Here is an 18,261-nt window from a genome sequence, read left to right as displayed (position 1 = left end):
CTTACGCAAATGCTATCGGTGTTGGTTAAATTATCTCTGTAATAGCAATGTATTTGTTTTTATTTCATTCAAATCAGTAACAAATACAAAATCAATTTCCAAATGCATATCGAAAATCTTGATGATTAGTTAGAGCCTTGCATATATATTTAAACTAATGCTTGAAAATTTATTGGCAGTTTAATGATGACGTTCATATCAGTTCCTTCGTTCTCTTACCATAAGCATTAGTGTATTTAGGAAAATTATCTAAGATTGATAAAGTTCGAACCTGACTCGGCTGTGATAAATTTTTTATCTTTTTCATCTAAATGATCAATTATGATTTTTAGTGTTATCTTGTTATGTTCATTTAGTATCTGAATACGTAAAAACAGTAAGTAATATGTTGTAAATAATAAGAGGAACGTGTAAGTCTAACGTAGTTGTCCATGCTCTTGTTTGATTTATTTATAATTTTTGACGTGAAGGCATGTAGATGTTCATTCATTCGGTCTTATAATGCAAAGCGTCATCAGCTTGCCATTGTTTCTTTTTAGTTGGATTAATTAAAAAAAGAATCGTTAAAACTGAATTCCCTGAAAAGACTGCTTTGAATTCCTATTTATACATTGCGCTAAGTGCATACTCATTTGTACTGAAATAAAAATAAAATGTAGTTAAAATCATCAAAGCTTAGGTAATGCATAGCAAAACAATTTTAGTGTTTAACTACGCTGAAAATATATTCATTTCGTGGTAAAATAAAACAAATCTTAATTCATTTACTCATTTGAAATTGTAATACATGATTATACGAATAGATAGTTTTACATTCCATGTTTATGAGATTTAAACCGAATATGTATTTTGACGGGATTAATCAGAGAGACGTGTATAAGCGGATATAGTTTATATCTAATGTGTACCGTACTGTAAAACTTGCAGTGTGAGTTTATTATTGAGAAAATATATTTATTGGAACATCTACATATCTACATATCGCTTAAATTTGAGTATTATGCCAAATAATAATGTTCTATCTCAGCTATGGCAAAGTAAACGTCTTCTATGTAAAAAAAATAATTCGCCAAATATAATGTCATAAGCACTACAACAGCTATAATTATAGATATTTATTTTAAAAATTTATAACACCAGAAAGCTTACTATGGAGAGAAAATTTGCAACATAAATAAAAAAACAACACTAACATTCTTATTCAGCTGCCTTGACCATTTAATATTTGTCGTCTTTTAAAACCAAATAACGTGGCAATGCGAACAAACAAAAAATGACGTGTATCTCTACGTTTACAATCTTTAATTTGAAACAGACCTACACATTGATGTCAGCATAGTCGTTTTGTTGCAAAAAAGCTCCGAAAGATAACCTGTATCGTCCTGTGTCCCATATATATAAATATATACATATAATCTTTTAAAACGGATCATTTTAAAATCACGGGTTACCTATGAAAATGTGTTGGAAGGTAATGCAATCTCGTGACTCCCGGGGTGTCGCATTAAATTAAATCCTCTTCAATTACCTCTCGTAGACGTTGCTGTGTGACGAGTGCCCTCGGGCCTCCGTCGTTTACAGACTCGTAGCGCTTTTATGTGCCGCCTTTAAATAGTTTAAGAACACTATACGGCTTAAATATCCATAAACTACTTTTAATGGAGTCATTTTATTAGCTAAACTCATTTGCTAGTAAATAAATTTGGAAGTCCGACAGGAGAGAACCGTAAAGCTGTTCAGTAGAACATTTTTGGTTTTGATAACTTTCATGTACACCCAACACATTTGACGAGGATTTAATTAACTATTACCTGTGAAACCTTCTTTACCTGTTATCAAACTAGCTGATGTTTAAGTTATTGTTTAATTAAGCGTGAAGAGCTGGGACCCGACTCAAACTAAAGTAAAAATGAACTACGTAAGTCTATGCCATACCTACTCCTGTACACTATTGTAAAGTAACGAAACTTTCTCATAAGCCTACATTTTTGCAAAAAGTACAGCACCTGTGTAATTAAAAAAAAAATCATACACACAAAAAGAAAGCTGTCCATCGGAACACAGATTATATTTATATATTTTCCTTCAATCATCTCTGTTTCGCCATATTCAATTAGACTGTAAATATTTCACTTTTTTGTCTGCTTCACGCGGATTATTATAAAAAGATTTTCCCTCTTGATGTATAAGCAAATACATTAAGTTAAAAGATTACTTAACAAGAACGAGGATTAATTCAAAACATTCGTATTATCTTTAATTAATCAGTGACGTCACGATCATAAGCGTGAACACACCCCATAACAAAATTTATTTTTCATGTACAAAAAACCTCGTAAATTAAAATTGCTTTTTTACATTTGTCGCTCTAAGAAAACGGATTTGAATATTTTATTATCCCAATTACTATGCGTAGTTCTATGCCACGTATATCTTTTAGGTATTATTAATACTTATTAACAATATATTCGTGTTGTCGGAAATTTTAAATACTATATTAGTTAAATTTCCCGTTTCATATTGTTCAATCTTAAAACATTGTTAATTTTTTGTATTAAATTTATGAGTTGTTTAAGCTTAAACATTTAAAGCTTTTTTAACGTCTATTAAATATATAGCTCTTGTTGTCCATTTATAACCATGTGTTCATCGAAACTTATGGTTATTTAATATTAAAATCTCCATTGTTGGTTTTAAAAAATTTAAAAAACATTGGCTTATCGCAGTCTCAAAAAGAAATAAACAATTGATTTAACGTATTAATTAACAAGTGTTACTTAAAAAAGTTTTTTGTTTCGGGCAATGCAATAGTTTAATAATATTGTATTTATGTTTTCATTGTATCGCTTTAAGATATACATAATTTTTTGTTTGTTTGCATTTTCACGTTTTTTTGGTTTTAATTGACGACAAAAATTTAATGGTCAAGGCAGCTGAATGAGAAAATTAGTGTTGTTTTTTTTATTCATGTTGCAAGTTTTATCTCCATATTAAGCTTTCTGGTTTTATTAAAAAAATGGAAAATACCTATAATTCAAGCCGTTGTTGAGTTTTTGACTTTAAATTTGGCGAATTATTTACTTACATAGAAGACTTTTACTTTGAGTTGAGATGAAACATTATTATTTAGCATAATAATCAAATTTTAGTGATTATTAGATATGTAGGTTTTTCCAATAAATATATTTTCTCAATAATAAACTCGTAATGCAAGTTTTACGGTACACATTAAATATAAACTATATCCGCTTATACCCGTCTCTATGATTAATCCCGTCAAAATACATATTCGGTTTAAATCTCATAAACATGGAATCTAAAACTACATAATGTATAATTCTATATTATCGTTAAATTTTAAATGAGTAAATAAATTGATATTTGTTTTATTTTACCACGAAAGGAATATATTTTTTGCGTAGTAAAACACTAAAATTGATTTGCTATACATTACTTAAGCTTTGATGGATTTAACTACATTTTATTTTAATTTCAGTCCAAATGAGTATGCACTTCGCGCAATGTATAAATAGGAATTCAAAGCAGTCTTTTCAGGGAATTCAGTTTTAACGTTTCTTTTTTTAATTAATCCAACTAAATAGAAACAATAGCAAGCTGATGACGCTTGGCATTATAAGACCGAATGAATGAACATCTACATGCCTTCACGTCAAAAATTATAATTAAATCAAACAAGAACATGGACGACTACGCAAGACTTACACGTTTTTACGTATTCAGATACTAATTGTACATAACAAGATAACACTGAAAATCATAATCGATCATTTAGATGAAAAAGATAAAAAAATTATCACAGCCGAGTCAGGCTCGAACTAAACCAATCTTAGATAATTTTCCTAAATACACTAATGCTTATGCTAAGAGAACGTAGGAACGGATATGAACGTCGTCATTAAATTGGCTGTCGATGTTTAAGCATCTACTTAAATATATAGGGAGGACTGAAACAAACCTTCGAGGTTCTCAACAAGCATTTGTAAATTGATTTTGTATTTGTTACTGATTTGAATGATATAAAAAAATACATTACAGAGACAACTTAACCAACATCAACAGCATATGCGTAAGTTTTTCGGATAAGAGACTGAGGAAAAACCTTTCCCATTGATCGATAATACTAACAAAACACATTGAAGCATATTATGTATCATATGGATCTTCAGACCATTATCTCAGCATAAAACCACTAATACGGTTTTCTTTATAAATTCTTTCAAGAATTCAGGTGCGCGGAATTGAAGCCGAGAAACGCTATCGACTGACTGTCGCAGCCAAAAAGAAGCTCTCCGATGAAGACGATCATCATAGGTTGCTAGAATGGTTGCTAGAAATTTTTCTCCCAGCGCATTTCAATGTTAGCCAGGAAATAGCAACCGGCCAAGTCAAGGTTTCCTGCTGTTTCAGCCGACGAATAGAGGGCCTTTAAGAACCCTTGTGCTAGGAGATTATGGAACGCCTGCCTAAGCGATGTAAAATCTCGACGGCTTTCCAATACTAACTGAAACTGTAACTGCCGAGCCGAGAACTCAAGAACGATCGAACTAAGTTAAGTAAAGGAAGCTTAGGCTAAGTGCATTTCTCGGTCTTCGCCCTCACTTACGGGAAGATTCCCGTGATATGCTAATAAGGTAACGGTGTAGATGAAAACTGAAAATCATTAATATGTATGTCTAAAAGTACCCAGACGATATAGTTTAATTTCCTTCTTTTAATTGTACATTTTATAACATATTTTTAACAAAAAACCAAACATGGTTTTACATGAATGTATAGGTGTGTGTATGTGGTATTCCACAAATCATCATATACATATTGCCAAATGTGTGAAAGTTTAACGCAACACTCTAAATCTTTAAAACTTTTACATATATTGCAAATCGCTCTGTATGTAATGCTGAACGACTAAGAAGAACGGTGTTCTGCAAAATCCTTTAGTGTTATCCTTTTTCTCGCCCGTCATTTTTACTTACAAGGTGGTTCTCTTTCTGTCACTTTGTGTTGTTGTAAGGCGCATCGTAAGAGCGCAAATAAATTGTTTTCTTTAATATTAACCGATAAATTTTGCCTTTTTTTTGTTAGTAAAATGTGAATACAATTTTAGACAGAGTAACCAATAAGTTTGAGTTTATTTAATTTTATTTAATAATTAATGACTTTTCGACATTTAATAAAATGAACATTTTTAATTAAGTTCGTAACTGTAAAGCGTGTTAATAAAAAGGTGAGCGCCCGATTCAATAACTATTTATTTTACATTGATAAATGCTGTTTGCTCGTGGGCATTAACGGCTTTTTCGGGCTTAAGGTCACTTAAGACTTAGCTTAGATCTTTTCACAACACTAAAAGAAGAAACCTCTGCTGGGAGTGGCACTTAAGAAATCTATTGCTATAGCAGACTTCTATAACCGAAAGTAATTTATATTGCATTTGACATTTCCTTATACTACATGTATAAACTTGAGAACTACCACTACTACCTTCACTGAAACCGATAAAGTGATCCACGCATTCAGTGGATCTATGGTAATTCCCACACTCCAGTGAGTTTTTTCATTTTATTAGACTCTAGCGCTTGGATTCAGAGGGGCGAAAGTCGTCCCAAGTAATTATTGTTATAGAATAATGTTAAAACCATAATTATATGCATTTTATTTATACACAATGAGCGTAAATTCGTCCATAACATATGGGCATTGTTATGTGTTTTAAGTCACTTGGAGACTGGACTTCGAGATTTGGCTACAAAGACATTTTTGTAATATACGTTTTAAATCATCTAAAATTATATAATGTCAGAAAGATTTACAGGATGGTTTTGAAGAAAACAAAACAATGATTTAACGTTTTTATTGAACGCGATTAATAACGTATACTTGCCTACTTTAAAATGCTACTAGAGATCGTAAATAACTTAAATCATACAGCCGATAGCGGACACTGTACATAACTTTAAACATAAAACGAATATTAGCGAACTTGTAGGTTTTATTGACTAGATTATAATGTCTTATAAATTTGAATTTAGGTACTACAAATGCACTACGGCTTAGCTTGCTACATATAATTACATTTGGCACAAAAATGAGTACGTAACAAAGAATAAAACAATGTTACAAAATATAAACTATACATACTGCAGATGTTAACTAACTAATGCACGTTAATATCAATGCTGTAGCTAGAGCTGGTTAGCTCACAGCATTAAAGTCAAATTAAAAGAATTTGTAAAAAGCTATAGTAACTGTGGAAGCACAGACACGAAATGTAACCACAATGCGATCTAGGAGTTTTTCGAATTATTACGTATTTATTTCAACGAACCAATGACTGTTTATAGTTCTTCTTGGTTTTTAATTTATTTGCATCTAAACCACAGAAACTACTTCGTATATCTATTGGCTCTTTAAAATAAATATAAAGATTGGAATGAATTTCAGTAGATTTGTAATAAATAAGTTGGCATGACACAACATTGACGTATTGTTGGAGTATCTAGAGGAAACGCAAGGGAGGCAGTCGAGTCGTGTGTTTTAATTTTCGTAGCGGGATGATGCCAGGTTCGCCCAAAAACCTAAAAAAACATTTTACAATTTTATTAAAAGTAAGAAAGATTGTAGGAGCTCGTGCTATAATTTTACTTTTTACGTGGCCCGTGGGAACACTTGGACGACAAAATATTCATAGCACGAATCCGATTCGAAGTTTAATTGTTTCCTTTAGATTCGGACGTTTCATTCTAGAATATTCCGGTAATCATAAAACTGTAGACGACCAGTAATATTATTTTGAATCTTATCGGAAAATAAATCCACAATCAATTAATTATTAACTAGAGCCGTAAATCATTAGACTATTTCTCTATATTTAATTGAAGTTCGGTTTTCCTAGTCTTGTGTATAAACAGTTTCAACTTTTAATTCATCTCAAAGCTATACTTATATATTTTTTTCGTTTGTTCGATACGGTAAAAAACGGTGTTAGCTTGAAGCTTGTAAGTATTCAAGTACTACAATACAAATGGAGCTTGCTTACGATTTCACAACGAACCAATAAACATGAAACTAAGATTTCCTGTTCATAATTTTAATATATTTAATGATAATAAAATTAAAAGAAAATTAATATTAATTTTAGTAAGCAATAGTGTGTACTGAAATATCTTTTATTATACTAAATACCTATTGTAACTTATCAATACGTTTGTAAACTCTTATTAACTCTAGTGTAATCTTCTGTGGCTTGATTATATCATAAATAATCTTGATAAATATCATAAGATAACTCGTTTACTTCTATTTTAAACTAATAAACACATTATTGGCAAACTCTCAGTTCATATACCCGGGATTTCTTTACAAGATCGAAGTAGACATGAGAAGATCCATCTAATAATTATAATAACCGAAATAGTCCAGCGGATGGGCAAGTTGTCACATTGCGCGCAGAACTGATGGCAGCTGGGGCCTCAAGGTTCTGTATTGGAGACCACAGACTGAAATGCGCAGTGTAGGACGTTCATCTATATGGAGGACAGCTGAATTTATAAGCATCAGAAGACGCTGGATGCCGGGCACTTTCAACCGGTCCTATTGGAAATCTATAAAGGAGGAATATACCCATCATTGGTCGTTCCACGCCTGTAATGAAGGTAATGATGTTGACGAAAAAATGAACTTTCTGACTAACCTCGTTTGCCCACGTTCTGCAAGAAGACCCGGTTGACAACGGCCTGTCTCTGGTTGGCCTCGCGCATCTGCTTGCGAGCCACCTCCAGCAGTAGCCGCTGACGTAACACCTCCATGGGGTTGTTGATGGAAAGTGAAGGCATCTTGCGTTTGGGGCGTGCGCGTCCCTCGCCCCACTGCTCCTGTACCAAATGCAAATATTCTTTTTTGAACACAGACAATTTTTGTATGGCATTCACATCTTCACCACGTTTGAGGTATCATAACACTGAAAGCCTAAACTTCCTAACAATAACTAAGCTTAAGATCTCTCAGGAACACTCCATTCCAACCCTTACCAGTGAATCGAGTTACTTTGCAATATTACTTATTGCAAAGTAATATTTTTAATATTCATTCATTAAATTTTACAAAACACCTCCTACATAGCTGTCGCTATATCATAGGATGGATTTAAAACCTAAGTAGGAACAGAGAAAAAAAATATTTTTTTAAATAATAATATTTAAATTATATGAACAAAAGTCAGATTATTATGAATTTCGCATTTTACTATTAAAAAATTTCAATTACTCAAAATTTTAAAGTTCGGAACAAAGAAAAATGACAGTGAATCGTTGAATGAAAGTGAATATGCCTGGAAATATATGTTATCAGATCATATTATATTAAAACTTTAGTTCCAGAGTTTTGTAAATACAATCTGTAAATTTTAACATAGCTTTACTATTTTATAACGTAATTTTAAGTTTAAAAGTATCCAATGTTAGATTTCTTAACATTTTTAATTATTAACGACACAGGAAAATTTAAAAGCCCATTGCCAAAATATTGTCAGAAATATGCCGTTAATTTAATATCATACGAAAAAAATAAAAAAATAACTAATTAATTATTAAAATTGGCAATTATTAAATCGCAGTAATGGATATAGCTAATTAAGGCGTCGCTGTGGTCAGTAAGTGATATTACAAGGAATTAGCAAACATATTATTAGGACATAAATATCCTGGGCTAAGCCAAATCATTATTATCGTATCAATCACAGAACAGATGTCGACACGATGTAACAGAATGACAGCACACAATACGTCGACAGAACTATGTAGTTTATTGTCATATAAATTAGCCAATATAATGTGAATGTAATCGATATTAACTGTAAGATGATACAAGATACTCAAGATACTACCTCTTAAATATAATGCGTTAATGGAATTGTACTTTTATGGACTCTGCTCTGCTCTTATCCTATTGATTACATGAAATATCTCAACAAATGTCATCAATATCTATTATCAAGAACATAAGCAACAATTGTGTAATGCGCTATCTATCTATTAATATATATTTTTAGTCCTTATTTAAAATATAAAAGAGTAAAAGATATGTTACAATAAAACAACTTTTCAAATATTTTTCTATAATTTCTTTTATTGCAATATTAACAAATCTAAGATTAATATTAACGATTAGTTTATTAACTTAAGAAAATACAAATCAACTCACTGCTTATAATACTACGCAATGAAAGTACATTAATGTTTAAAATTATTCGAATCACAATTATAAATGCTTTGGTACTTATAAAGTCCACGTGTTAAAATTATAAGACTAGAAATGACTGTAATTTAAACAACATTTGTATATAAATTAAACTTTGGTAATAAATTTCTTTTATAATTAATCTAAATATAGCAAGGTAATATATTATTAAATGGGTCAGTGGAAATTTTCATGATAGTTGGTGCTACAGTTTCCTAGTAAAATCTTTCTTCATCAGATGGACTCCACCGCAATCCTGTAAATTGTAGATATTTGATTAATAAATAGTGTCTTTTGTATATTAGGAAACTAAGTATTTCAAAATAAACATCATTTTCTATCTTAAAAAGTATTATACATAGTACAAAATTATTGTATGGAAATTGAAAAAAGGAATTAAAGTAGCTCTTATGTAAAATAAGTAACACGTTATTGTTACCTCGTTTGCCGATGCCGTTCAAAAAGTTCCTGTTTTCAACAGCTCTCAGAGCCTGAGCCTTCCGTTCTTGCTCCAGGCTTAGCTTGTGCCGCAACACCGACATAGGTAGGTCAATGGAGAGCGTAGGCATGCGTCGCTTTACCCGTCCGCTTTCACCCTTCATTTCCATATACACATTTATTAAGACACTCATTTTTTATAGTAATTATATATTAAGAATAAATAATATCGACGAACTATTTACATTACTATTTCTATATAGATATAGAATTAATCAAAGTGGACACATCAGTTCCGCAACTCACTTTCGATGAACCTGTAAAAGGCCCCAGCGCTAGCAGCAACTATATTACCATATGCACTAATTATTATAAAAATCCGATTGTAATGTTAGTTCACTGAAGATTTGTTAAACAGTGGGCCATAACAAAGTTAATTTTTATGTTTTATGCAACTCGATGCAACCAAAACTTCAATATGTCAATAAATATAACCCAATGACTTGGTCCCAGCAAGATAGACATTGGCCTAATCCTTGAGGTCGTACGAGAAATATTCCCTAGAAAAATCATATTTTTAAGAGGTAAACTTGAAAACCGTCTTCTTTAGCTCACTTGTTATTAAAGCAAAACATTAGATAAACAAGAAATGGCGGCGGTTCTGATGGCACAAAATTGCAGGTATGTTTTTGAAAACTACTGTGTCGTTTGGAAGAATTGTTTGAGAAGATCTGGAAGATACCTTTACGATATAGTATTTGTGATGTATGTAATATAATCATTGATATTCTTTTCAAAAAATAATATAAAATAATCCTTACTTTGTTTCATAAAAAATTGGCCATTTTTTTAAAAAGTGAACTTTGTTATAACCCTAGGTTGGTATAAAAAAGGTATTTAGACTTTGGAGTTGATTAAAGATAATATTCAAGTATTAATCATTTTATTATTTCAACAATTACATCAACAAAGGCAAGTAACATTTATCATTTATCACAACGATAATACTAATATGTATGTAACAACTATAACGTAACAGTAGTAATAAATAACTGCGGGACGGTGAGATTCATTTTGAAATGTCTGCTTAGTTGTTCATTTTGTAGAGCGGACTGTTCCTCGAATCTAAAAAAGAAGAAAAAACACTATGTTATGTGATAAAGAAAAAAAATTGTTATAAAATATTTTACGAATAAAGCAAAAGATAGTCAAACTCATTTTGAGAAAATATTATGTTGCTGAGAAAGTTTAAAAGTTAAAATTTTTATTGTTTTCTGACCTCTTTTTCCGACGCGGTTCAGGAAATTTCTGTTGAGCTGGGCCTGCCTCTCCAAATAGTTTTGATACGCTCCTCTTTGCAACACTTCCATGGCGGGGTAAAGCGAAAAAGCACTTCCAGAACGCTTCGGCTCAACACCTTTAAACTTCATAAAACTCATGATTTTGACGCAATAATTTCTCAGTGACATTTCAGTTACCTTTACCTTTTTAATTTAAAATATTGATGTTATACCACAATGTTGTATAAAATATTATTGTTTTAATTAATGTGACGAGTATACTATAAAAATAAACGAATTTAAACGACGAATAAATTATAAAAACGGAACAAAACTTTTCAGAAAATGACAATAACGTTTTCTGTTTCAGCGTATCTTCTTCTTCTTTTCAGGCAATTGACGTCCACTGCAAAGATCATCACGATGCCGGTCATCGTGTTCCGCACTGCATGCATCTAGCAACTTCCCGCGAGTTTAACCATGTCGTCGGTCCACCTTGTAGAAGCCTTGCTCTGCTGCATCTAAAGCCTCAAGATCGGCATGCGAGAACCTTTCGGTTACACGGCCATCGGTTGCACGAAAGATGTGTCCCTCCTACTACCATTCCAGAAGAGCAATTCCTCGAGCTACGTCAATAACCTTGGTTCTTCTACGGATCTATTCATTTCTGATTCGATCTCGCTACGCAACTCACGTATATACAAGTATTCCGTAAAACTTATATATATTTGCAATATAACGTAAATCCTTTTGTGTTAATTTTAATAACAAAATATTAATGTAAAAATAACAGATGCCCGAAAGCATTAAATTAACATTTATAATTGAAAAATCTGACAATTACCGTGATGTCAAACACTTACAACTGTAGTAAAATTACAAGCAAAATGTTTGTAGCAGAGATTCTTGTTAATGATTTAATTGTTCTACTAATTACAGAGACATTTTAACCTGTAAGTAGAGTGCTGGGAAAATCGCCGTCGATTAAAACAACAAAGGGGAAATTTTACCAATCGAATCGGATGTTTATCCGCCCGTCAGTTGTTTTAACAGCTTTGTTAATTAATTTACCCTAACGTTCAGTTCGTATGACGTACAACTTTACCAGTCCAATTGAATTTGAAAACATTGCATTCTTTATAACTTAACGAAGATTTACCTGAGAATCTCTCGGCATGTCAGCAAGCAGATAAACCCAGGGTGACACAGCTGCGTAACGTCCTTCTGGTTGTGCCAATACGTTGCCCACATTCTCCTGTTATATTAGAATTCATTTTACAGTATGATCGGTTATAATTGTAAGAGCTTAAAGGCGTGAGAAAATGTATTGCTTGTTAGCTGGCAAAAAATCCGAAGCATATAACACGGGATTAAAATCATCTCTGATATAAACATAAATTGTAATGAAATAGCCATCGCGTTAATACGAAACGTAACATTTATTGAAGTAGTAGTTCTGTAGAGAATACTCCAAAGAAAATAAAACACCGTTACCTCGTTGCGGTTACGTTATTTTCTTAAATTTTAGCTCTACAGGAATGGCGCTCTTCTCTTTATATATTCAAATACATGTATCAACTAAATACTCGTTCGCGTGACACGTTCAAAGCGATTCAATTTTGACAAGAAATATGCAAATATGAAAGCAAAGGAGTTTTAAGTTTATCTAAAATAATCCTTTTTTAAAATACTCTTTAGAAACATCGTTGTTAGAATTTTCATAATCTAATAAAGACATTTGAAGCTAAACCTACTTACTGTACATGTATTAAATTATTCAAACATTAATAGTTTGTTCCCCGACTTAACCTTCTCTTAGATTCTAATCATGTATATTATGTCTCTTAAGGGTCCCGTAAGGCAGTATTACATAAAGGTAGTCTTTATTTAAGTATTACAACAAACGAAATAAATAATGTTTTACGTTATTATTATAAATAAAAACTAATTAATTAAAGGAAAAACACCATAAAAAACGACCGGATTATCCTCACGCAATTTGAATTAGATACAGCATTTGGAATTTTAAACTCTATAAGAATCTCAGAATAGAGATAGATAGATGAATTAAAATAATATAATAAAAATTTCTACATTAAATTAATCTTAATGAAAAAGCATGTAAATAATTATACTCGTAAGTGAAATCATTTGTGCAGGACTCGAATAACATGTTGGCATTTATACGAAACAAGCGCATACGAATTCGTTGTAATTAAACAAGAGAATTTGGGTGGAAATTAATTCATTAAGTTTTCCGATCGCTGAATTGCATATAAATATTTGTGTTGTAAATAACATAGAAAGATAACTAAAAAATGGTCACGCAAGTTTTTTATGTGAATAATCGGACTTTACCATGGAACCACGTAATCTGATTTTTATAACTGATGTTTATCCTTTACGAGTATTATTTTCTTACATCGTCCGTAGCAGAGACGTCGATCTGCTCCCAGTCGACAGGGGAGAGGGGAGCCAGCGCACCAACAGAGGGTGCCCCCGTCGCAAGCGCACCGGTTGCCGCCACGGCCACACACCACACTGCCCACCACATCTGTGTATAGAGTAAACACATTGTGTACTATACAACAAAGTAGATGTACAAATGTAAATTATAGTACGTTTCTAACCGGAGAACTGCAATAAAGAAGAATGTGAAATGGAAGAAGAAATAATTGTTTGCTTTTTTTTCTTTTTTAACTATTATAACAAACATTCATTTCCGATTTGGAATAGGTCCAAATAGATTCTTGCAGATATATGCAGTCAACTTTCGAAATAATAATTCATCAATACAAAATTAATTGAATGAAACACGGCATCGAGATTGAATGTCTAGTGTATTATATCGCATAAGATGATATCAGATAAAATCTTTTGTTTTAAAGAAATACATAGCAAAGTTTTTAATTCAGTATCCGATACGATTTCGGAAAGGTCGTTAAAATTTTTAAATTACGAATTTATATTAAAGTTAATAACATTTCTAGTTGAGTTAAATCCCGCCACGAGAAATTGTTTTTATCAAGCCTATTAAGCCGGGGTGGTGAGCTTTCAGAGCGGGAGCGGGCCTTGTCAGATTTTCGATGCGCGTCGGATATTTGTCGTCGGAAGATTATACCATTCAGTGATCACTGACCCGTCGAGACTCGCAGTAATCGCTTTCATTTATGATCTAGACCGACATGGCTTTACTAATGTTTCGCTTGCTATCCTACCCATATTTGTTGGTTACAATAGATTTTGTTTAGACGAAAAAACACTATAAGAAAAAAGACTCAAGGTGTCTTCCGTTTGCTTCGACTCGGATCGCTACATAATACAATACCGGACAGGTCGCCGAGATCTTAGTTTAATTAAGCCAATGCTCGATAGTGGGCACCCAAAACGCGTTTAGCGTTCTGACTCTAAAACCCAGAGGGCTGAACATTGACATGACATTCGATGCTCTAGCGTAAGCGTCAGAGCTAACATAAGTGGCAGAAAAAATGTCTGCAATTCTTCTAACAATAATAATTGGGTTGAAGTTGATCAGTCGTACTCGCCGGCAAGGACCTTTAATTTTTGATTGACTGTGAATTTTTTATATGTGGATTAACTTATTAGCGCTCCATCATCAGCGTACTCGAGAACGTGACTCGATCTCAGGATGATTTGAAAGCCTTTGGAGGCTTCGGTTTGTATTTTGCGCACCCTACAATCAAGATTATGGATGTGTGACGGCAGATTTCCTTTTTGCAGGGAAGAATAGAGTTAACAAGGTTTTTCGAGCTTAAGTCAAGTATTTAATGTCGGTTAATTTAAATCATTCATTGGAGAGTGAGTATAATCATATGTTCATTTCACATACAGTGTATTAGGCTTGGTGGTGAGATTTCACTTCATTTCGAGGATACTTACTCGAAAGCACTTTATTTGTAGAGGACTTCACCAAACTTTTGTTGTTTATGTGATGCCCCCTTGTCCTTTCTAACGCTAACTTTTCATGTCTATTTATTTTAAGTAATTAACTGTATTGGTAGGACTTTTATTTCAGTTAAATATGCAGCGTATGTTATAAGTTTACTTTTAATAAAGTTTGCAAATGTAAACTGTTATTGAAATTTACTTAAACTAGTATATTTATTTTCTCGCATAAATAAATCACATATAAGGTCATAGCTTAAGACGGTTAGAATTTAATAAACTTTTCATATATGTGAGATAAAAAACACGAATTCTTAGATAAATTTCGTACGTGTTACACTGTCGTTTAAATTTATAAATAAACTGGGAACCATTTACCGAAGGCCACAAGTGGAGCATGTAATAATGGAAGCATCTCAAAATCATGTTTCACGTTATTGTTCACGCCACTAGAGTATTAATCAAGCAATCAATCTGATTATTTTAATTGGTTACCTTTTACGGACACCTGTAGTAACATCACAAGGATGTTATCGCCCATGCAGAATTTTCTTAATACTCTGTTTGCATGAATCAATACTGATCCTCATATGTAATTATTAATGATGATTATTTATTGATACTAATTTTTTTTAACCAACTCTAGCACTGATTCCTGTCGACGATTAAAGGAGCCACGGTATAAAATGATTGAACTTTAATTTATTAACTAAGAACAAAAAGAACTTTATTAACATGTGTCAAGAAGAATAAACCTTGTTAAAAATGTGCACGTAATAAGAAAACGATAAATTCTAAGCAAAGTGCGTTAGCAATGACGGCTTACGTCAATGGAACGTGGTCTCTCACTTCGGACCTTATTGAAAAGTTCACATTCACTCAACGAGTTATGGGGAGAAATACGATGAAGAGATATGTAGACGAACGAAAGTAATTGACATTTTTAAGGGCTTTTGAAGATGCTGGATCCAGGCCGCTTCCAGTTGATCCTATTTTAAATCTACGAGGAAAGCCGATATCCAACTGTTGACATCACATGACTGAAATGATGATGACGAAAGTCTTAAGTATTTCCCTTATTATTTTATTAATATACTTGTTTTTAAGTTACAAAATACAGCCCGATAGACGTTATAACCAGGGTCGATGTTTTGCGTGATAAGAAAAGCCTAAAACCAGGTTAGTAATAATGAAGTACTTTATTTTAGTTTTGCTTTTACTCGAGATGTGATATAATATCTAAATATGAATGATGTTTCATAGACTTCGTATCGAAGCCATATTCGATGATTATGTTTTTGTAATCAATCGTATTGTGATAATTTAAATATAATTTACATAGAGCCTTGCTCATATTACCCAAAAATAAGAAATGTACTTTCTTATTTTTCTTAGCCTTGAACTTGTTAAGTATTCCGCGTATGACGTTGCAATAATTAATGATGCTAGACGGTCTGGTAAAAATCAATAAACTTCATGTTATTCTCACAGCTAAGTATCTATGCTTTATTGCTGCTTAGTGTATCTCAAGGTCTATTACATTTTTTAGTTGTGGTTTCTAATACAATCGTAAATATCCAGTCATTCACATTTCAAAATAATGACCGGCTAACTATTGTTTATGCATATTAAAGAATTTAAACAATATTTGGCTAACATAAGCAGATCATATACTAATTAGTTGTGCTGAGAACATACAGAACATACTATCATCGGTCATTATCTAATTAATGAATTGACTAGAAATATTAAATTCGTCTTGAAGTTAATTGAAGTACACACATTTCAAATCTAAACTGGACGCTACGTTTTTTGTAATAGAGTAATGTATTTTCTGTTAATTAAAATTTGTAATTATCCCACAAAACTTTTATAAAACTTTTTCATAAAGAAAAAGATTTTATTTATTTTAGAGGTATAAACTTTTTGATTGTTGTATTCTATTACCTTTTAAAAAATAGATTACATGTGTCCTAACTTATATGAAATAAGTAAATGAACAGTGTGCCGAAGACCCCTAAATTTCTATTCCAAACGTACAATCTACCATGATTTGATTTAAGTTGATTGTGACATTATTATTGCTAAACTTTTTTAGTGCGTGGTAAAACTCTAAAAATACTATATTTACTTTATTGTACGAACCAATAACTTATTTTATAATTTTCATCATTATCAAATCAGCAGTCGGCAGATTATGTGTGTGTCTGAGAAATGTCATCGAAGAGGGCTTCTGTTGCAGACAGTGGTACCATACTATATCAATGTAATAAGCACGGTATATATACTCGATAAGCAAAAGTATTCCATAGGGTAAGGTAGAAAGATAATCTATCAAAAATTAGGATAAAAAAACAATCATTACCAAAATAATACAACAAAAATATTCAAGTAATTCGGTACTAAATTATTTTAAAAAAGTAGTAATGTTAAGATACAAAATTCTGCATATCTCGCAATGAAGGCCACAATAACTTTGTTTAGATAAAGCAGCATGAATGTAAAATTCCTGTTTTTACAGAGTCACGTAATTTATAAACTTACTCTCAAAATTAACATCTAGATTACTACAACTTTCTTCTATATTAATATCAAAACTAGTAACTTTTTATTTGTGATAAAATAAAAAAAATTTCAATTCGCAATATACAAATAAATTCCAAATACATTTAAGAGGTTATTTAATAAAGGAATAAAATAGTTAAGGAGTCTACGGAATGAAACACCATGCGACCAAAGGTCGGCACTTCATTTTTTTATGTTAGGATTGACGCAAATATGAATGCTGAAGTGTAAGGGAATAATGAATGCAACTAGTGTCAAAGCCTCACCATCAATATTGGGACAAATATTGACACGGCGCGACGAATGGAAATCCGCATCCGATGTGCTTCAAGCAAAGTCTTCTCATTGAAAACTGAATTATGTTCGAGCTTCCAACTACGTTTAGCCATTCAAACAAATAAGTTGTCTGCGCGAATTAAACAGTTCGAGTGTAACAGCATTGCCGGTGGATTCCCTAATTAGTTAGAGCATTTTGAGCGTATAGTACGAAATAGTTCAAAATAGTTACGCACTTAAAATATTTTACATTACATGTATATTTAAAGGAACTCAACTCAAAACAAACTCAACTATTTTATTATGCATATATGATTTTAGAAAAATTACATTTCCTGAATCATTATCAAAATTAATTAATGTTATTGTAATATATTTGAACTTCAATATAATGCGGGATTAAAATATCTTAATATTAATATTATTATAATATTGAAAACACAAAAAACATCTATATAAAGGAACGAATCGTCGTTAGTGTATTATCCATAACGAAGATGTTTTTGGATATTTATTTTTCTACTTTTCTTTCGATACGGAG

The 18,261-nt window shown here is 31.8% G+C and overlaps 1 protein-coding gene across 1 annotated transcript; it reads right to left on the bottom strand.

The window, feature by feature from the left end:
- Positions 1–9,470: 9,470 nt before the first annotated feature.
- Positions 9,471–13,527, bottom strand: Dh44 (diuretic hormone 44). Its single transcript, XM_068772999.1, has 4 exons — positions 13,396–13,527; positions 12,133–12,228; positions 9,695–9,851; positions 9,471–9,511 (listed from the first exon to the last, which is right to left on the bottom strand). The coding sequence occupies exons 1-4, from the start codon at positions 13,525–13,527 to the stop codon at positions 9,471–9,473; spliced, it is 426 nt and encodes a 141-aa protein (XP_068629100.1).
- Between the last annotated feature and the right edge of the window lie 4,734 nt (positions 13,528–18,261).

Source organism: Battus philenor, unplaced genomic scaffold (genome assembly GCF_028537555.1).
Source record: "Battus philenor isolate CCGP_79_NKW_IND1 unplaced genomic scaffold, ilBatPhil1.0.hap1 SCAF_5, whole genome shotgun sequence".
Classification (NCBI taxonomy): Eukaryota; Metazoa; Arthropoda; class Insecta; order Lepidoptera; family Papilionidae; genus Battus; species Battus philenor.
This window is presented reverse-complemented; position numbering and strand designations above follow the sequence as displayed.